Source organism: Anoplolepis gracilipes, chromosome 12 (genome assembly GCF_047496725.1).
Source record: "Anoplolepis gracilipes chromosome 12, ASM4749672v1, whole genome shotgun sequence".
Classification (NCBI taxonomy): Eukaryota; Metazoa; Arthropoda; class Insecta; order Hymenoptera; family Formicidae; genus Anoplolepis; species Anoplolepis gracilipes.
In genome coordinates, this window is record NC_132981.1 from 11,241,501 (window position 1) to 11,262,688 (window position 21,188).

The 21,188-nt window shown below is 35.0% G+C and overlaps 1 protein-coding gene across 3 annotated transcripts in view; it reads right to left on the bottom strand.

The window, feature by feature from the left end:
• The window catches only part of LOC140671856 (uncharacterized), a 129,593-nt gene that overhangs the window by 93,476 nt on the left and 14,929 nt on the right, over positions 1 to 21,188 (bottom strand). Inside the window, exons 1-2 of one of the 3 annotated variants that reach the window (XM_072903523.1) lie at positions 15,201 to 16,109; positions 9,913 to 10,164 (exon numbers count right to left, since the gene is read on the bottom strand). In XM_072903523.1, coding sequence (XP_072759624.1) covers positions 9,913 to 10,164; positions 15,201 to 15,278 — 330 coding nt within the window. In that variant the 5' untranslated portion in view covers positions 15,279 to 16,109. Of the gene's footprint in view, positions 1 to 9,912; positions 10,165 to 15,200; positions 16,110 to 21,188 lie in introns of those variants that run through there. The other 2 variants (XM_072903521.1, XM_072903524.1) reach the window with 2 other exon arrangements.

A 21,188-nucleotide genomic window follows, 5' to 3' on the forward strand; every position in this document is an offset into this window, starting at 1 on the left:
CTTTCTTTTTAATTAAAAAATTGTCAAAGTCTTTTAGTAAATGTTATCTTTTATCTTTTTTCTCATTTCTCTCTCCCCCTCTCTCTCTCTCTCTCTCTCTCTCTCTCTCTCTCTCTCTCTCTCTATTGTTAAAATGATTAAAAACTATGATTTCTATGCGATAAAACACAAAAATTAATAATTTAATTTAATAATTTTCCATTTAATAAGTTTTTAATGTCCTCTTGCGTATGTACATATACATACACATATATAGAATTATGTATATATAATTATACATATCGGTACATAGAATTTATAGACTTTTCTCTCTTTTTCCCTCGGACGCGAAAAGAGAAAATACTCAGGTTTTCGGCGAGGCAAGAAGAGCGAGTAAGAAAGAAAAGAACAATTATAGAGCAAGCTCAGCTGTCCTTTTCTTTCAATCTTTAGGATAAAGAGAAGAAGATGAGAAACTCGGCTAAGAAAGATGAGAAACTCAGCAGAAAGAGGGAGACGGATAGAAGAGGAGAAATCCCTGCCACATTCTTGTAGTAGGAGAATCAGTTGTTGGAGTTGTTAAAACTTATTATACAAGTACAACCGTGCGCGATTATGTATCAAAATGACCAATCTCATAAAAAAGGATTGTGCAAACTATATACATATATCCGCCTAAAGTTCATCCTTTTTCTTCTTTCTCGACGTCTTAATATCAAACTCCGATTATATACGATCGATAAAGCCGACAGTATCGATTCGACAATAGAAATAACGCATCAAGGACAAAATAGATTTTTTTCATTTTACGCGTTTGTCAGTCTGGCTTGTGTTGTAAAATTATGAAAGAAAAGGCGGGCGCAACAATTTGGCCGAACAACGGCAAGCTTAATGTTTTGTAACAACGCCGGACTTTATTATGGAGCGCGAAGCACTCCGCGAGACTCGTTCGGTGCGGAATTTTAGCCCCGACTCTGGGATAATTTAATGCTGCATCGATCGCCGGGGCTGCACGGGAAGCCGTAAATTCGAATTTTAAACAAGCACCGCGCTAATGATATTAGTATAATAATTATTACCACGCCCGTGTGCGATACGCATTGGGCTGCAAGTATTTTGTGGGAATGGTATTTTCATTAATCGGATTCGAATGTATCGCATTTTTTTCACAATGTTAAATTTAATTTTTTTTTTTTGGTGACATGAAGCAAAACGTCGTTGAAAAATAAATTTTAAAAGTAAAAAAATTAAATTAAAGTCATAAGAATTTGAGAAAATATATAAATTTGTAAAATATCAATATAAATATATAAATCACAAGTAAATCTAGCTTCGGTTATCGTCGGAAAATAGATAGAGCGAGGTAAAACGAGAAAATCGTAATTTCTCTTTCGACCATCCAGATAAATACGAGAAAAAGTATAAAGAGAAATTGCATTTCAGGTAAAGCGCCGCCATTATAGAAAATAATAAAGAAAACTGTAATCCATTACATAAACGATTTCTAATTATTATTTAGAAATAGGTTTTAACGAAATGTCATGAGAAAAAGGATCGAGCATAACACGCGAATTCAAATGGCGTTTTAAACTTTAAATTCGATCGATCGAATAATTGGCGCATAACGCTGACGTATTTGTGGTTACCATATCTTGTTGGCATCAGACAATCTTGAAAATGATGGAAACGTTTTGGGAGCGAGTCGCTCGCAATGTGCGGCAACGTAATAAAGCTATTAGCGTAATGTTACGCGCAAACTTCGATGGAGTTACGTTACGTTTCGAGGAAACGCCGCGTCTCCTTCGACCCTTCCCGCCCTGGAAAATGTACACGGCATAAACTTTAGTCCATCTTGCGAAAATTACTGATTGCTAGCGTCAAAATACGACTACATGCATTTAATCATACCTACGAATTAAACTCGCACGTTACTGATGATTAAGAACGATGTTTAGCAGCAAACTTACGGGAAACTTGATTGAAATCGCGCGTGAATAGACTCGTTCTGACGTGATATAATATAAATACGTAAATTACTTTTCTAAATTAATCAAGAAATTGCTTTTTTTTTTTTTTTTTTTTTTGGTTTTCTTTCTTCTCTCTCTTTCTCTTGCTCCTTAGAGATATAAAATAATATAATAATAATATTATAAAATTAGAGAGAGAATATAACATAATCTATTAGTGTCTTGGATTGAAAGAGAATCTAATTATCAGAGAGTTACTTATTGTTAGGTTTTTATCTAAATCTAGATTTTTCTTTCATTTGCACTTCAACGTTGGCGAAAATGTATTGCGCGTTAAATGTAAACGATTAAACGGTTATTGTTGGATGTAAAGTAAACAGGAAGCGAATATACTGTTTAAGCAAGTTTCAACAATCCCACGAGAAACTCATCTCGTTGAGCGTAAGCAAGTAAAATGTGCTCAAGATGCCTGTGAATGCGCCTTAAGGAATCGCCGCAGGTATCAAATGCACACTAATGAAAGCGACTTGTAAGATACGTATATGTACATGAACACACAAAAGCGCAGGATCGGCTAATACACACATGTATACGTACATACACGCATACAAACGCATGTTCAAACACTGTCAAGACATCCCTTGTCTGCATTGTTCGGAGATGCTACCTGCAGCAATTTAAAGATTAACGTCGCCGGAAGGAGCAATACTTCTTTCAGTATCATTATTATCATTGATATTATCGTTAGCATCTCAAGATGGTTCAGATAAATCTTTAACTTTGCAAGAACTCGAAATATATATCTAAATTAAAATTCTAATTTCTCTCTCGGAAGGGCATAAGGGAGGAGAAGAGAGGAAGGGAGAAGATTGCATTTATCGCATTTGTCTTTTATTATTCTTCGGTCGTCTTCTTTATAAAATTGAATTACACAAAATATTCGCATTCGAGATAAACTTTCCTGACTCTGCATTAGCACTCATAATGATGTGTAAATTAAGCTGAGTAAGAAGCTTACTGGGAATACTGATAAGATGCAAGTAATTGCGGTGCTTAAAATGTAAATAGAATATCGTACATTTTATCCGCGTATATATTATATATATATATATATTAAATAAATGCTACATTCGAATATATTGTATATAAACTAATAATTATTAAAGTATTTTAAAGTTTGTAGAAATATTATGAAATTTATTAAAACCCTATAAAAGTTTTGAAACTTGTGTAGAGAGAAAAAAAAAAAAAAAAAAAAAAAAAAAAAAGGAAAAATTCTTGGCGAAAGGGTAGAAGAGCGAATCTTGAAATTTTCGCCGATTCCCATCACATCGGAAACTTATCGAATGATTTTTTTTCTCCGAGATCCCCGAGATTCGAGGTTTGCGCAGTGAGAGGAAGGTATTAAATTGCCAGCTCCTGTCATAATCTATCTCACCTCCGGCCGGTTAAACTTGGCTAATAATTCGCCAGATTGGCGCCGGCAGTAGGCATGCGCAACAAAAACCAATAACACTGACTCTCTCTCTCTCTCTCTCTCTCTTCCTCGTTCCCAGTTACCCCATACAGTGGCTCTGAACTCCTCTTTCCCCGCTCTATAGGTTCTCTCTTCGACACCCCCGTTGGCCTATCCCCTTGTCCCTGTTTCCCTTCCCCAGTTTCCATGCCCACGGTCGCCCACTCTACCAACCATGCCAACCACGTTGCAACGGCAACGCACCAATACCATACTGCACTGTATCATAGCAAAGCGCACACGCCGAACTGCATTCGCATAAATCCATTCGAATACCTAATACTCGCCAAATGCCGGTCGTCGAAGAAAAGCAAGAATCTCGGTTTTATTTTATCATTTCGACGAATGCAATTAAAAATAATTGCAAAATAAACATTCATAAGAGATTATGTGTTTAAATTAAAATAAATTAAAATAAATATTTCAAATAATAATGGTGAAATTATTTTTCTCTCGAATCATTTGGATAATTACAGAAAAGATAATACTTGAAAAGCTCTTCACAAATAACTTCAATAACGAAAGCAATAATAAAAGATTATCGAAACGCACAATTGATTAGACTGGGCAAAGTGGGGCCGGGGGGGTGAGAGGGGGGGATGATATTGCTACGCGACGTTGCATCGCGGTCGAAAATCGATGACCGACATGTCCGACGAATCGTCCAAATCCAAAGCTTCGCAACGATCGTTGCTTTGTTAATTCATCAAATCGACTCGATGAATATATTAATTGCCTTGTTGTAATACAACAGCGGCTGGCTGATGAAATTACGCGTTCACTGACCTTCTATCGACGTGCACTACTCTATTGTGCTTTCCCAATGCAAACGCAACAACATGGTTCTTGAATTGGTCGATTAATTAAATTTGCCAGACAAATTGTTCAATTAAGAGTTTTTAAATAAATTTTTAGAATCAGTCAAATATCCTTTTAAATGTTCAACCGAAAAATATAAATCGTTATGTTTTTTCGACACACACGCGTACTAGTATTACATAATACATATATCACACGTAAAATTGTTTTTCTCTTGTTAGACTCGTTACATCAATTCACATCAAAATATCAATTGTCGACATTTCTTACGTCAAGCTTTCTATATATATATATATATATATATATATATATATATAAATGAGAGCCCCATGATTCTTATTATTAAATCGTTCTTTTCTAAGAAAGAGAAGAGATCCGTTTTTTTTCATAATATTATATCGCTATACACAAGTATTTCAATTTTCTCGTTAATGAGGAAAGTTGTAACAATAATAATGATAATACTGGCAACTACGTCGACATTGTTGTCGTTAATGAGAAGAGCTTGGCTAATGATAATGTCGCAAGGAGGAGCATTATATAATGTTGACTTATTCCCTTATATTATGTTTAATATCTCCATACCTATGTTTTCCGCCTTTTACACATCTCAGATACAAAATTATTTAAATAGAAGAATATTAAATATTGAATTTTGTTCTCGTTGTTTTTCTCGCTGTGAATAAAAAGGTAAAAGTGCAATACCCTATAATACTAACTTATAATTAACAAATACCTATAGAAAAAATAATCACCGTAAATACGCTTTTGCACTCCAATTACTACAAGTTAAATACGATATTATTAATATAATTATTTTTATATTTGTTTTTTGCAGCAGGAAATATTGTAATATGTCAATAGTCTGTATAAATAAACTAAATTTTTGACAAAAGTAAGATTCTAAAAGTGCAATGTATACATATACATTTAATTGATAATTAATATAATTTGCTGATACATATATGTGTATATATGTGCATATTATATCTATTTTACTGTGCAATTGAATCAACGTGAAGTTCTGCTATTAATTCTAACGATTTCATTTGAGTGGATTTAATACATAGTGCAGAATAGTTTCATTTCCCAATTAATTTTACTCTTGAAACAAATAATTTAATACGCTTCTCGCGTATGTAAAGCTCACAATTTGAGTAATGGAATTTAACATGACGGACTTTTTAAACATATATAGTGAAAAAGATACGATTTGTCATAATGATACAATTACGGTTGAGTTTTGAAAATTTGTCAAAGCAAACCGTCCGAGCGAAACGTGAATCTTAATCGCACGATCTCTCGTTGTGTGACGGGCTTAAGGGTACATTCACCCGTCGCAGATTCTCCTCCGTCCTCCAGCGGCCGAACAACAACCGCGTGCACGCGAATTCCGCGAGTTTTATTTAGAACATCGAATTATTCTAACGTGACGAGTGCGCCCGCACACATTCGTATAAACGGGAAAAAAATAGAGCGCTAGAGAAAGCGCGAGATATGGACTTGTAGACACGTCGTAAATTCGATAGGGGGAGCTCGTAATAAATCGCGCGTTCGTATTTTCGCGTATAAACTCAATTCGGGATGAAAAATGATAAAGATTATCTTGTCTCTTGAATCTCTAGTCTGAAGATTAAACTTTTCTCCTTCTAATTGTACGGAGGAGATAATGACACGCGTAATTGCTTTATCGAACGAATCAGAGCGAATGAGAGTATGAGAATTTTAATTAAAATTTTGCACATCGGATAAAAATGCGTACTTTCGCCTGCATCAAGCAGGCAAATTTAAAATTACGAAAATTGCAAAAGGAGTGGGTGTGCGGTGTTCTTTGAACTATTACGAAGTAACGAGGTAGGATCCGCGCGCGCTATCTCTTTTCGCGTTGGTAGGAAAGTAAAATCGTTGTTGCATCTGATAAAAGCCAGGCGGGTCGCGCACGCGCGGATACACGCCCGCGTGTGTGTGTCGGTGTATCGAACACACGTAAACAAGTCCGCTGCATTCCACGCGGACTGGCTGTACCTGCTGTATATAATCACGCTCGAATAATTAATTAGCTTATTCTGTATTACTTCAACGGAGTTAAAAACGTCTCGCCGACTAAACTAATCGCAAAGAAATTTTTTTCATCGCAACTTAATATTTATAAAACAGAGACACGGTCTACATAATTCATCAACATAATAAAATATTATATATTTTTTATTTGAAAATTTATAATTAAATATTAACGGTCTTTGTGTCTAATTTGATCAACTTTTCTTATCAAGAAACATTCTTGATTTTAAACTCGATTAACTATAGTTTCAGTAGTTTCATAATGAAAATAGTTTTGATGTAACGTTGATATACCGAAATAAATTGATAAAGTACAATATATACGATAGATATAAGAAAATTTACGTAATGTTATTCTTCTACAAGTTTATTTTCAAATGAATGAATTATTACGATTGAATTATTATTTTATTATTATTATTATTAAATCGTGAAAATGTTTAATCTTTTCAATATATATTTTCATTAAAATTTACAAATATTTGCAAATTATATGAGATTTTATATATATATATATATATATATATATATATATATATATATATATATATATATATAATATATAAATATATAATGTATAATATATAAATATAATATATTATATATAATATATAAATGTTCACTACCATAAATGTTGTAATTGGAATTTCTCATGACTTTATGCAAACTAATAGCGGTTACGCGAAAATCAAGTTTCACGAAACGGATTCTCGCTGAGTTTGTGCCAACTTTCGGTTGGCAACACCGTGCAGTAAAAATAGAGAATGCACTGTAATCAACTTTAAATTGCAGAGTAAACAATTTCGATAAAATTTTAATCAAGAATCGAATCAATGAAATAATGTTACAAAATAATATAAAAGTATTACTGCAACGGATGTTGATTGCGATAATACGTAGGTATAATTATTGGCTAATACACAACAAGGTTCCGTTCCAATAATCAACTATACCATGCGAATATGCACCTGCACTAACATTCTTGGATCCAAATTAATATATGTATATAAATTTATTAATTATAAAATAATTTATTTGAAAATTATTTATTTCGTCGATATTAAAACCTATTGAAATTTCAAAGATAAAATTGCAATATAATATTTAAAGAATCATTAAAACATCATTAAAAAATTATTAAGATCTTTTTCCTTTTAATAAAATGTAACATTGATGAAAATAAAATCTATATATATATATATTTTAACTCTGAAAACTTATGTCGGTAAAAGAGATTAAAAAATTATATATTATATATTTAGAATAATTAAATTCATTATCATGATACGTTTAGATTTTTCGATTATTATATAGTCGATGTATTATCTCATTTGAAATATAAGAAATATTCGTCTATATCTTTCAATTTAAGAAAAGTTTATTATAGCTGTCAAAAGTTTTATAATTTTCTCAATTGTTACAAATGTTACCGGGTAATTTGATGAAAACTCTTTATTATGCGTTGCAAAAGTAACCGAAAACCGGATTGTCAGCAGCTGTTCGACAAATATTTTGCTTCAATAGTCAAGATGAAGCAAAGTCCCCATCCCAACCGGGCTCATCAATCACGTCAATTACACACGACATGGTCGATTCGCGATAACACACGTCTGCGCGCGCGCGCGCGCTTGAAAGAAAATGAGAGAGCAAAATAGATAAAGAGAAAGAGAAAGAAAGAAAGAGGAAATACATATAGAAAAATAAAAAAATCAATAAAGTAATTTGCAGTAATATCGCTTTCGAAATGGGACAAGGAAAAAACGTTACAATGATGCTGACTTGAGATAATGCTTTCTATCACATTGTTCGACATAATTGTCGATGAGAGAAAACGTTCAGTTGCTTCTGAAGTAATTACGAGGAACAAAAGGGTCAAAAGTAGTAGCCATAGTCATGAGTTTCTATCTCTAGTTCTCTCTCTCTCTCTCTCTCTCCTCTCTCATTCACTGTTTTCTTTGTGTTTTACTATATATGAATATGGATTATATTCAACTCTCTTATTTTTCAAGAAAACGGAGCTATTACGAACAATTTCTAAACTTGCAGGCAAACTCAAAGACAATGATGAAGAGATATTGGCGTTCATAATATTCCCATCAAAAGAATAATCCACACACCCTCGACTACTTTTTTTCCTTACGCGCTATACGAATAACAATAAAAAACAATATTTCTTTTTGCTATAAATCGATTTATCGCCCCGGTCGTAAATTAAATACGTATCGATCGTTTCAAAAATACGATAAAAATTTCGCTTCGTGAATTTGAATAAAGAAGAAAATATAAAGAGAATTAAATTGATAAAAAACAGAGCTGTCGAAGGAATTTATTTTGCCCATTTATATTATATATAGCTAATAGACAAAAGTGAAAAGAGAGAATTACAAAGACAGCGATTTCGAGGGCGGATACTGATTACAGTCGACTTTGACTGCCCCTTCCGAAATAATCGGCCTGCAAACAGTGAAAATGACGAGCGAAGGGGTGCGCTTAATTGACGATGTCTCAATGGAACAACAGGGCGGTGAACGTGCCGACCCCAAAAGCCACCCTAACAGCAGGCGAGGGGTTAGTCGTATCCTTTCAGACCTCCAAGTGGCTTTAAGGCCATACCAATATTTCACAAGTTTCGTTTGCCCGACCTTTCCTCTTACTTATGCGCCCCGGGGCGTTCAACGTATTTCCGCATATTTGAATAATGCCTCTTTCGTGAATCGTTCGATTTAATCTCGTGTATGAAAATAGTTGCATCAATGCGCAATGTTGTGATTGTAGGATAATTTCGATTGCATTAAGTTGACCAAATTAATGATACATGATAAAATGAGAATTTTCAATACGCATAATTTTTTTAATGTGTGTGTGTGTATTATATTATATAAAAATATTTAAATTTATATTAATAAAATAAGTAACTTGGAATGTATACATCTGTCTTTTTAAATTCTAAATAAAAAAAAGTCGATATATTCGATCATCAAAATGGCAAATGGTAGTCTATTTATTACCTTTCTACAGAGTTATCTATGCATTGAAATAATAATGAACCAAAATAACCTAAAGTACAGGAAAATGATAAGGCCAAAGTATCATACGACATACGTCTGTTATCGACGTGATAGTCGGCAAAGGAGAAATTACTGTGGTTATGAAGTTCACAGTATAAAGCGTTACAACAGTAACGCAAGTAAAGCATCGATCAAATAATTTTTAGCAGATATTATCTAGATAAAGAGCTTATTTCCAAACCGCAATTAATTATACACTCATATTTTCTTAAAATAAAATTTATGTGTTATAAAGTATACCTCTATAGCTTTATAGTTGTAACCTACTTGTATATTGGATTAGAAAGCTTACGGAGAATAAAATTATAATATATAATCTCTATTAAAAATATGAACTTAATACAGTTTGTACATAAATTCTTCAAGGAAGAGTCAACACAGTAATTAAGTAAAAATCTAATTAAAATAATATATTCGATGTTTACTCTATGGCCGTATATATTAAAATTCATCAAAAATCTAATCCATATGTTTATTTCTAGATATAGTTAAGATAACTCACCTCTCCGTGCGTATCTCTCCTTCCGTCCGGCGTATTCTCAGGTAAGAAATAAAGCCGTAAAGACGCCAAAGGCTGATTCGGTCCACGACTGTCCATCCACAGCAGCTGAAGCTCTCCGATGCTGACGAGATCGGCATCACTCCACAATTTCGTTAGGAAGAAACTGCCGAGACGAAGGACGCGGCCGTTACCTATCCTTACCGCTTTATAAAATGTGTAAGGGCCATGGCTGAAGCAAGCACCGCCCAATAACTGAAAGCGTAGAAAATAATTTTAATTATTAAAATTCATATTTGTCTGTGAGTGTGTTGTGTTTTCTCTCTTTGAAAAAAAAAAAAAAGAAAAAAAAAAAATTACAAACGTATATTATACGATGGAAAAGAAAATTCATGTAAAATATGTTCTCTCTATGTAATTTCCATGCAATGTTGCCTTTAATAATACGCTTGCGGCATATACGCCATTTAATAGTTATTCTCGTATTATTATTAATATTATAATTAACATACATTAATACTTAATGAGAAATGCGTTTGAATATTACAATGTATTACGCTGCAATATTAATCAGGTAATAAACACAGGTGCATATTTATATTAAAATATAAAATAGATTAACGTGGGGCAAAGAGCATTATTTTTATGCATCAACAATTTAAGTAATTTAATTAAAAGTTATTCGAAAACACATTTTTTTTTAAACCGGCGGAAAACTCATTCTCAAGAGTCGGTTTTTAAAATATCATCTCCCCGGATACGACCATCGCGAAAGATTCGTAGCGACGGCAGGGGATGATCCCGCAGAAAAGCGGAGGGTTACGCCTCCCTAGAGAGTATTTGCAGTGCGAAGCACAAAGCACATGCACATTCGCACTGTTACACATGTGCACATGCACGCGTACGTATACGTAACGCGAGATAAACTGATGCAAAATGGGAAGGAAAGCTTTGCGTTAAAAGTGCCACGTGGATTTTCGACTTGTGAAACGAGTGATTGAAATCAATGAAGCGTGACCAACACGTGACCGCAAATAATAAAGGCTAAACGCAAGTGTGAAAAATTAATTAATTGCTATCGGGCTAAGAGGACATTCGATAAAAACGAGTCTCGCTTGATGAAAAGAACGTAACGTTTAATCTGTATTTTTCATAAAAGAGAAGAAAACGATAAATAGGTAAGTAATGGAAAAAAAACAAAAAAAAAAAACAAAAAACTCAAGAATGGTACAAGCGACGTTGATTTTACATCGTAGTTTTCTCTCCTCGTTGCCCTAGAAAAACTATTTATTATTCAATGAGAAAAATGTTTATTATCCGGCTCCTGAAAAAAATTCCGCAAACGAAAGAGCAAACGAACCGTGCACGCGGTGCGTACAGTCCGTCCCATAATTCTCGATGGATTTTTTATGCGTACACAGACTCGCGATTTGCGTCGGAGTCCTCAACGTATTTATGTTCTATCTCGTTTGCTTTCTGCTAAGATACAAACTGTCAACACAGGTGATTAAGGAGACACGCGACATCGGTTCTATAAGATACTTGAAATGCAGAGAATTCTCGCGCACGAATGCATGTGTTTACGAATGCTTCCATGTGTATGTTGCTCCACGTATCAATCATCAGAAATTACTCTATAATTGTCGACGCAAACTCCGAAGGTGACTCGTTCCAGTTGCCAAAATTTGAAAATATTCTACAACGGAATTAAATTATTGAAATTTATATTATTATTAATAATCGACCTTTTATATATATAGTTTATGGCCTTTATGCGTTTGTAAAGATCTAAATGTCATTTGTCACTTTCTTTTTTTTCTTTTTTTTTTTTTTTCTTTATATATTTTCCAATACATTTATATGGCTACAAATGTTAAGTATCGTGGCGTATGGAACGATATATGAGATATTATTACGTGAGCTTTTGCAGTTATAGGAAAAGGAAAACCGTTTTCGTAATTCACAATACTCGATATCGAGTCGATAGGGGAAAGGAAAACATGACGAGAGATCCGCTCACATTTATGACGTGGACTGTACGGGCGTCTGCTGCTTTGCAGCGGAAACTTGTCCATTACTCCCTTTGCTTTATTTATCCGGGCGAAATTTCAAATGGATCGGATTTGGACGTAAAAGAGACAGGCGCGCAAAGATCGATGCTGGAGAATATTCACGTAAAATGCTCGACATTTTTATTCAAGTCGATAAAATTATCCCCTTTGATTTATTGTTTTATATTGTAACGTGAGAAAAAGAGAGAAAGAGAGAAAGAGAGATAAAGCGCAGTTTGGCAATGTATCGATTTCACGGAGAAAGATGATTCCGAAAGAGTCGTCTCGAATAACAAGGTCCTTTAATTGTCGATTAAATGAATTCGATATTGGGTCATGTTGGTCGCACGCCCGCGCACGGGTCAGTCAGTCGAAATGCTGGTGGAGAACGAGCGAGTCTCGAGTATGCTTCGACATGCAAAATTATCACCAAGTCTCTCATTACTGCGCAGATCGACGAGCGAGCGACGTCGACATCGCTTCGCGCTATCAATCGAGCCCGCGTTACATAATTGAATCAATAATGGCATCGGAACGGCCGCTCTGTCGAATGAGCACCGCTGCCATAACTATTTCCAATGTTTTAAGAGTACAGTCGCGGCCAAGAGTCCGTGTCCCATCTGACGGCGAACGGGCGGACAGATCAGCCGGCGATGGTATATTTATAGCAGTTAATCTCGTTTCTTCGCCACTCTGCACCGCACGCGAAACTTACTCGTCATTGATATCGCTATTGCATCTCTACCGCGCTCTTTTATCAACACGGACAAGTGCATCCATGCGAGACGCGTGCACGCATTCTCCCCCTCTCCCTCCCCCTCTCCCTCCCCCTTCCCCTTCCCCTTCCACATCTACGCCATCCATACTACGCATACATACGCATACATGTGCTGGGAAACAAATTTGCAAATCTTGGCTTTTGTCATTATTATTTATCGAGACGTGCCAATTATACATGCCCTCTCGCGAGTCGCTAAATATTTCACCACGCATCAATGTACAATGCAATGCATGCATTATTCATCGAATGTACGGGCGCTTTTCTTTTGGCGAAATCGTTTCCATCCTAAATAAATAAATAAATATCCATCACAAGGACCGGGTATAATGTCGCCAATTCTTTCATTGTAAATTGACTTTTTCATGCTAAAGCAGCGGTTGCGCAAAACGCAAGCAAGCACAAATATAGCAATATATTTAAAGTGCCACAATATTGATGTGTGTGATATCAAGATTATTTATTTATTTATTTATTTATATTTCTTTTCTAAAATTCTTTTATAAAAGGAACGACATATAAAGACACACGCACGCGCGCGTGTGTGTAAAATCGGATATTTATATATTACATTAAGGACAAATTAATATTGTCCTTTATTTTTCTGTAATATTTGAAAAATTTTTGTTTCAAACGTTAACAATAATAATAATAATAATAATAATAATAATAATAATAAATAAAACGAAGCGCATAAAATCGTTTTCCACTTCAATAATATAGATAACTAAAAAGTATATCAAATATAAAGTTGTCCAAGAAATTCTTATTCTCCACTATATATACTACGCGCGCACAAAGATAATTGTTATCTTTCTTAATAATGCGTTATCCGTCGAGAATATACCGTAACATTACGCTTAGAACTTCTGCAGCTTTATATAATGATCGTTGTCTGTTTTCCTCTTGCAACAGAAACACTCGCTAAAACGGTCGGAGGAGGGGAGAAAGAGGGGGCGGAGGGGGGGGGGGAACGAGGAGCGAGGGGAGAGAAGTAGAAGGCGAGGAGCAGGAGGCGACGAGAATCAGAGGGAGGGAGGAAAAAAATGCGTCACGTAACATTTTAAGGCTACCGAGTAGAATAATATATTTGTATGTATGTATATATAGAGTTCTCTATTTTTCTTTCCGGTAAATGTTTATGTTCGTATTTTTCTCATTTATATGAATATCAAAGATATATTCACAATAAAATAGAAATAATACGATATTGATCGAATTAATATACAATATTGATCAAATCCGAGAAAAGAAAATAAAATCCACGTAAAATTTTAAAATCCGAGTAAATTAATATTCGTAGCGCGTGTGCTTTGTGTATCTTTTTCTTCTAGAATATTTTTCTCGCATTTATTCAAGGCGCAAAACAAAAAACTTCAAAAGAACCATCTTATTTAAATAAGAATCGATTATGTCTGAAAAATATGTGGCGTAGAATTTTTTAAGACCATCGCGCGTCAAGGCACGTTCTCTCTCTTTCTTTTCTGAACAATAACTATATATATATATATATATATATATATATATATATATATATATATGTATGTATGTATAGCTCTCTTTTACATGTCCGAAATGTATGCTAAAAAAGATCAAACGCGATGTAAAATTAAATCAAATATGAATAACTTACACAATAATAATAAATATACAATACATATACAGGAATCCATTGTTACGCCAATGTATTCGTCGATTAGAAGATATGAAAATGCTGAACAGTCTCGCCGTATCACTTACGCAGTACTTCATTGTACATGCGACATTGTATTCATTAAACATGCAAAAAGAAGGGGCGGACGGCGAAGAGAGTAGAAAGGCGGTGAACAAGATCGTGCGCGAAATTAGTAAATGCAAACGACTAGAATAAATGCGAATAAATCACTGTGATAGCTCTTAATATTACTGTACTAATGGCTTTTACATACAGCTCGGACTGACGGAAATCCATATATAATATGATACATCGTAATTGTCTCATTATCGAGAGAAGACACGCGAATATAAATGTCGATAATTAAAATATTTTCATCAGCGATAGAAGCGCGAGTATGGAAAAGAAAAAAATAAATAAATAAAATCACACGGCACTAACGATTACAAATTGCAATTGCAGCACACTATGTATTTATATGTACGATTCGTATCTCGGAAGGAGCTCCGCCGCGATCGGAAAATCGCCAAACGTAAAATATTTAACATCCCACGTCGGCTGACATTTGAGATGCTCGTGATTGCGAAACGCAACGTTTGCATTATATAATTAACCTTTCTCAGCGTGCGCGAATCGGATAGCTTCGTTCATATCTCGAGTAAAAAGATCTCGCACGCGCGCTGCGGGTCAGTGAGGAAAAAACGCTGCCGCGCACCCAGGGGATCGAAAAAAGAACGGGATATAGGGCAATGCACCCCATCCCTCCGCTCATCCCTCTCCCCTTTCCCCGGTCATTGTATATCCTCACCGCGTGTAATCGTATATATACTATATACGAAGCTGTCCACCGCCAAGCCACCGTCCCTCTCGGATCACCCTTTCCCATTTTCCTTCCTTGTTACTGTGTCTATATTCCTGCCCATCTGTCTCTCTTTCCAATGATATTCCTCTAGAACCCATCTCGCTGTCTCGCTCGTGCTCGTGCTCGTGCTCGTGCTCGTGTGCCGTTTCCTCACCGCGTTTTCTTTCTTCTTCTAGCGGCGAATGAGTTTTACTAACCGCTTTAAAGCGTCCGTCACACATCGTATGAATCACCGCGGTTAGAAGATTAAGAAACACTCGAAGACTCGATGACGTGTTGCGCTGTTAATAATGAGATTCGAGAACCCAACAAACAGAAAGCATACGAGCTGATGTTCGATAACAATGTTGTATTATCCATTTATTTCCTATCGTAACATATTATTTTGCGCGTGAAAAAAAAATTATATTATATATTTTTCAACTGTTTCAATTTTGTAATGTCTAAATTTTGCCGAAGGTAAATGATAAGATGTGTCGCAACGAAATAAAAATACGAGTCATTAATTACACATTGATTAGATATGCAGTCATTTTTATGACATCGAAATGAAGTACCCTTGCTAACGCGAGTAATATTTCATCGACGATATAATATTTCATTTACGTTTACGTCCGTCCGAATTAAATTAAGTCTCATAAATTAACATAACGAGTGGAAAGATAAGCTAGAACGCGAGATGCGCTCCACTTTTGTCTCATTTTTCGAAATGAAGATGGTGGATATATCTTGACGCTAGTTTTTAATTAAAAACTTTCACGAACTGTATCGTGTGAGCGGACCTTTAACCCGCCCGTTGCACCGTGCACACACGTCGACGCGGAGGGTCCCGTACGTGTTCCCCTTCCGTGTGCGTGTGCGTGTGCGTGTGCGTGTGCGTGTGGTGGCCACCGCGCACGAGCGTACGTACGTGAGAGCGAGAGTAACACACACGCATTGTGCACGCGCACAGCTAGCCGACTTAATATACATGGAATTTGACTCAGGTACGTCACGCATACATACGCAGGTGAATCAACGGATAGGCACACTTGACTCATCAACGCATATCACCTCACAAAGCCGCTCGTGCGTGCGCGCGCGCGCGCGCGCGGGCATTTAAAGATCTCATTTGGACAAATACTGCCATATGTCGCGTTAAAAATGAAGTTTTCAAAATATAAAGTAAACAAAATATATAATTTTGCCAATACGCAAATATCCTTCTCGCACGCTCGAAATTTTAGCTTATTTGTATTATTTGTTACTCATCTATATATATTATCCCTTGCGCGTGCTACGAATCAATTACGCGCGGTCGAACCATGTTCTGCAAAGAAACTCTACGTTTGATATTCCCAGCAAGTAAGGCACATATCGAGAAGATGGAAAGCGAATACAGCGATGCATAATACGATATTAATAATAAATATGACACACGGCTTTTGCGGAAAGCGGCGTATGCGCTTTTTGTCGCGCAGAAATTTGAATAAATATTATATTTTAATTCATACACAGAGAATTAAATTAAATTTCGTAAATTTGTATTCCGTGGAGAGGTAAAACTGTGTAATCGAAAGATTTTAATAAAACATTAATTATGCATTTTTCTGCTTATATCCGACTATTTTCAATTATATGTAGAAACCTAGAATATCCAGAAATCGATTGTGTGAAGCCACAAACACGTTTCGTCAATGTATATTTTATCGGAACGTTTGTATCTGGTTCTTGTATCAATCGATAAGCCAAATTATTCACTAAACGCGCTGTATGATAAATAAGTCATTTATCGATAATAAATGGACTCTTGTACTTCCGTCTCTGACAACGAGTTGAAAAAATAAACAAAAATAGAAAACAAACATTAAAAGAAATAATCATTTCGAGATGGAATTTAGATAGAAAAGCATTGATAAAAAATAAAATTATTAGACACGCTCTATATACAATATATATATATATATATATATATATATATATATATATATATATCTTATAATATCATATCTCAATATAGGGTTGTTAAATAAAATGAGCGCGACTGAAAACTGATTCGTTGAAGACTGCCAGAGACGTGTAACACTCACGCGCATCATGAGTGTATAGGGTGTCTCAGGTTTCTTTTTATCTATCAGATTTTTTAAATTTGGAATTCACATCTGATGAAAATTTTGAATGTCATTCTTTTACATTTTTTGAGATACATCTTTAATTAAATAAATCTTCAAATACATATTCTGTTAAAGCAAAATCTGTTTGCATCTATATAATTAATTCAAAGATTTCTGTGCTATCTATATAAAAGTTTAATTTTCTATAAATTTTCATTCCCTCATAACAAACATTTTCAATTTTTATGATATAATTTTCTATCAACACATGTATTTAAATAATTTTGTCAATCTCTAATCTTACATTTATTTCTGATTAATTAAATTATTAATATTGATTAATATTTAATTAAATATATTTATAAGAAATATTAAATAACGAATATTATTGAATTTTCCAAACAAATTGAATTTTTTTTTCATTTTATTCTACATCAAAGAGTTAAAGAAAGATTTATTGAAAAATGCTCAAAGGATTCGCGCATGAAAAAGAAGAACGCGCGAGAACACGGTGTATATCGTGCCTTTCAAAAGCACGCGTTGCGCTCGCACTGTTCGTTTTCTTCCCGACCGTATCGTCGTCCCTCTTCCTGCCTCCTTTCCTTCCGTTCTTTCTCGTTTCCTCGCTAAAGCCCCTTGGCATCGTTCTCATCGAGTTATTATTACACAGCATAGGATCACTATCGTCGTTACTCCCGCGGAAGGTTCTCATTCGTGAGAGACGCGTCGCGTCGCGTCGATCGGCAATAAAAGATATCTGGACTTCGACAAATAAATCGGTCCGTTCCCCCCGCACACGAGAGAGAGAGAGAGAGAGAGAAAGAGAGAAATCTTCATCTTGCAGATCAAAAGTCACCTTGACGACGGCATCCAAAATAAAACCGGTTTTTGAGATATACGAAATTGGGTTCCTGTTTGGTCAAAGGATCCTTAATCAATGTTTATTTGCACATTTATCAGGTACGGGAAAAATGCAACATCATTATGTAGCATTATCAGAACGTAGATTACCTTCTGTTGATTATCTATACACTTAGACGATAATAAGTGATAAACAGGCTCAACAAGCTTTTTCAATAAACTAGCTTAAATATATAATTGTGCACGAAAAATATTATCTATTATAAAAAAAAATATATAAATTACACTTTTCTCTCTTTCTCTCCCAAAAAATTCATCTTTTTAATTTATTTGTCACAAATGTATTTTATATTGAATTTTTCTCCTCGTTTGCAAGACGAAAATAACATTTCATAAAATATCATTTTATAACATTTTGGAAAATTGTTGTTGCGTTTCCAATTTGCATGTTCTTTACGTTCGCACTTGTAAAATATTTAATAAAAGCGGACAAACAGCGTTTCATTTACGTAACACTCGCTTTAACGATATTACACGTGATAGCGTTCGCAGCAAGTCTGAATAAACTGAACAATAACATATTAATGCAATTCGAGAAAAAGAATTATTGTTTTTTTTTTTTTACAAAGAAAACTAATCAAAAGTCAATATTTGTATCAAAATATAAATACGTATATCAAAATTTGAAAAAAGTTGCACAATAGATTTATAAAATGAAATAAAGTAATTAAACATACACAAAAGAGAAGACATTAATATATAAAGTTGTGAAAAATAATTTGAGTCATCTTTGACAAGGGGATAATCGTGGAAACGTATAAAATATTATTACAGATATTATGAACATTTATTCGGAATCTATTATCCGGTATCGCGTTCCCTCGTATCATTCTTGGAATTTTTTAAATGATTCCCAACGTGACGACCAAGGTTTCATGTTTCTGGAACGAGAGATTTTTTTCAAGTCGCATATGGTGACCGTCGATGTTACAAAGCGGCTTCGTCATGCCATCTCCGCGAGTACGTAAATCGCGAATTGCTGTCTTCATTAAAGTTTACGACGTCAGTGACCTACGCCTACGAAACTAATTACAGAGCAGAGTTTCAAAAATTATACGATTTTCTCTGTATTGTGGCAGCAACATCAATGGAGACAGAGAGAGAGAGAGAGAGAGAGAGAGAGAGAGAGAGAGAGAGAGAGAGAGAGGGGCAGAAGGAGAGAAAGAGAGAGACTAATGGTTTAATGCCGGTGCGGCATTAGCCGCGCGAAATTGTCAACGCCAAAGAACGTGACGAAACGATTTTATGGTTCGCTTGCGTGCATTCCGATCTTATGTGCAACGAAAATAACTACAAAATACCAAGTATAGATGCGCGCCAAAATAACAAGATTCATAATTATAATGCATTTTATTGTCATCATGATTATTATTAAACATTGATTCAAATTTAAATTTATGTAAATTTCGACAATTTTAAGTATTAACTAAAAAATTAATGTCAGTGGTGAACGGTGCGTTTACGCCTTGATAGCACAGAACAAACAAAAAGTAAAAAAAAATCGCAAATTATTGTGCGCAAAAAAGAATCCAATTCTGAAATAATAATAAGTTTAATCCCTGCTACTAAGATTGTATGTATAATACGACGCTATCTCATCCGAATGATTTTTGCATTTACATGCAGTTTCGCGCCGATAATGCAACGCGCTATTGCAGTCACGATTTCCCAATCGCGCACGGTTGGGGAAGTGAATGTGCCGAGAAAGGAGGAGGGATGTGTATTGTCGGTTTAGGTACTGTATGTGAGTGTATATGTACAAGGGGGAAAGGGGAAGAGAAGGCAGAGGGAATATATCGCACACGAACTACGCATGCGCATGCATACACAGAGACACGCACAATATACGTGTTATAGATCCGATATCGCATTATTATTAAATTCTAACGTAAAGAATGAAAAAACATTATTGAACGAGGGACCGCTCGCGAACGTTCGGCCGCATTTATTCTTCTTTATATAATTGCGTAATTGCAAAATTAGATCAGACCGTGTCGCTCGTTCGTGCCGCAAAAATTAACAAGTCGCGATATTCACGACCAATTGTAATTGCTATTCGGATATTTTCAGAAGCAGAGGAGAAAGAGAGATGTATCATTATTTTCTCTTATTTTTTTCTCTCTCTTTCTCTCTCTCTCTCTCTCTCGTGAGTCCTCGTGTATATATGATAAAACGAAAAAAAACACGCGTGTTCGAGGATTTTATAAATTTAAAATACGCTCAACTCAAGTCACAAGCTTCGACTTGAATTAATCTGTGCCATTAACGGTAATGCTGTTGAACAACACTCTTGAAATAATGTTACCACATAACGTAAAAAAGAAAGAAGATGAGGGACAGAAACGTATAAAAAAAAAAAAAATTTAAAAGAAATGTAATTTTATACATATTTAATGCATTTTGATAGTTTTATTTGCTGCGCCGTTTAATTTATATTATACTTCGTTATTTTTCATTCTGTTCTCCGTGAAGAGATTAATCTCGTCCCGCGCCATCCCCGCGCGCCCACCCTCTCCCGAGAGAAAGAGGGGAGGGGAGAACCGTTTCCCCTTTCTCTTCCCTCTTCTCGGTCCGGGTCGACTCTTTCCGAGCATCTTTCCTCTCACCTCTCACCTACCCGCTCCATCGACTGGATTCAATTCACTTTTCTCCAAAGAGTAACTCTCGCTGGGCGACTTCTCGCTTCGTTTATTTACTTCTTCCGGCTCGTGCTGCGCGTTTCCGAATATGAGCAAATTCGCGTTCAATAATAAGAAAGATTGCGATATCAAAATCCACGATAATCTAAAGTATATTTTCTAAAATGTATACGTATACTATAAATATTTGTATTACGGGAGTTTATTCCTTCCTACGTTCTGTGTGTTCTTTTCAAATTAAAATATATTTAAAAAATAAAATTATTTTTACATGTATATTA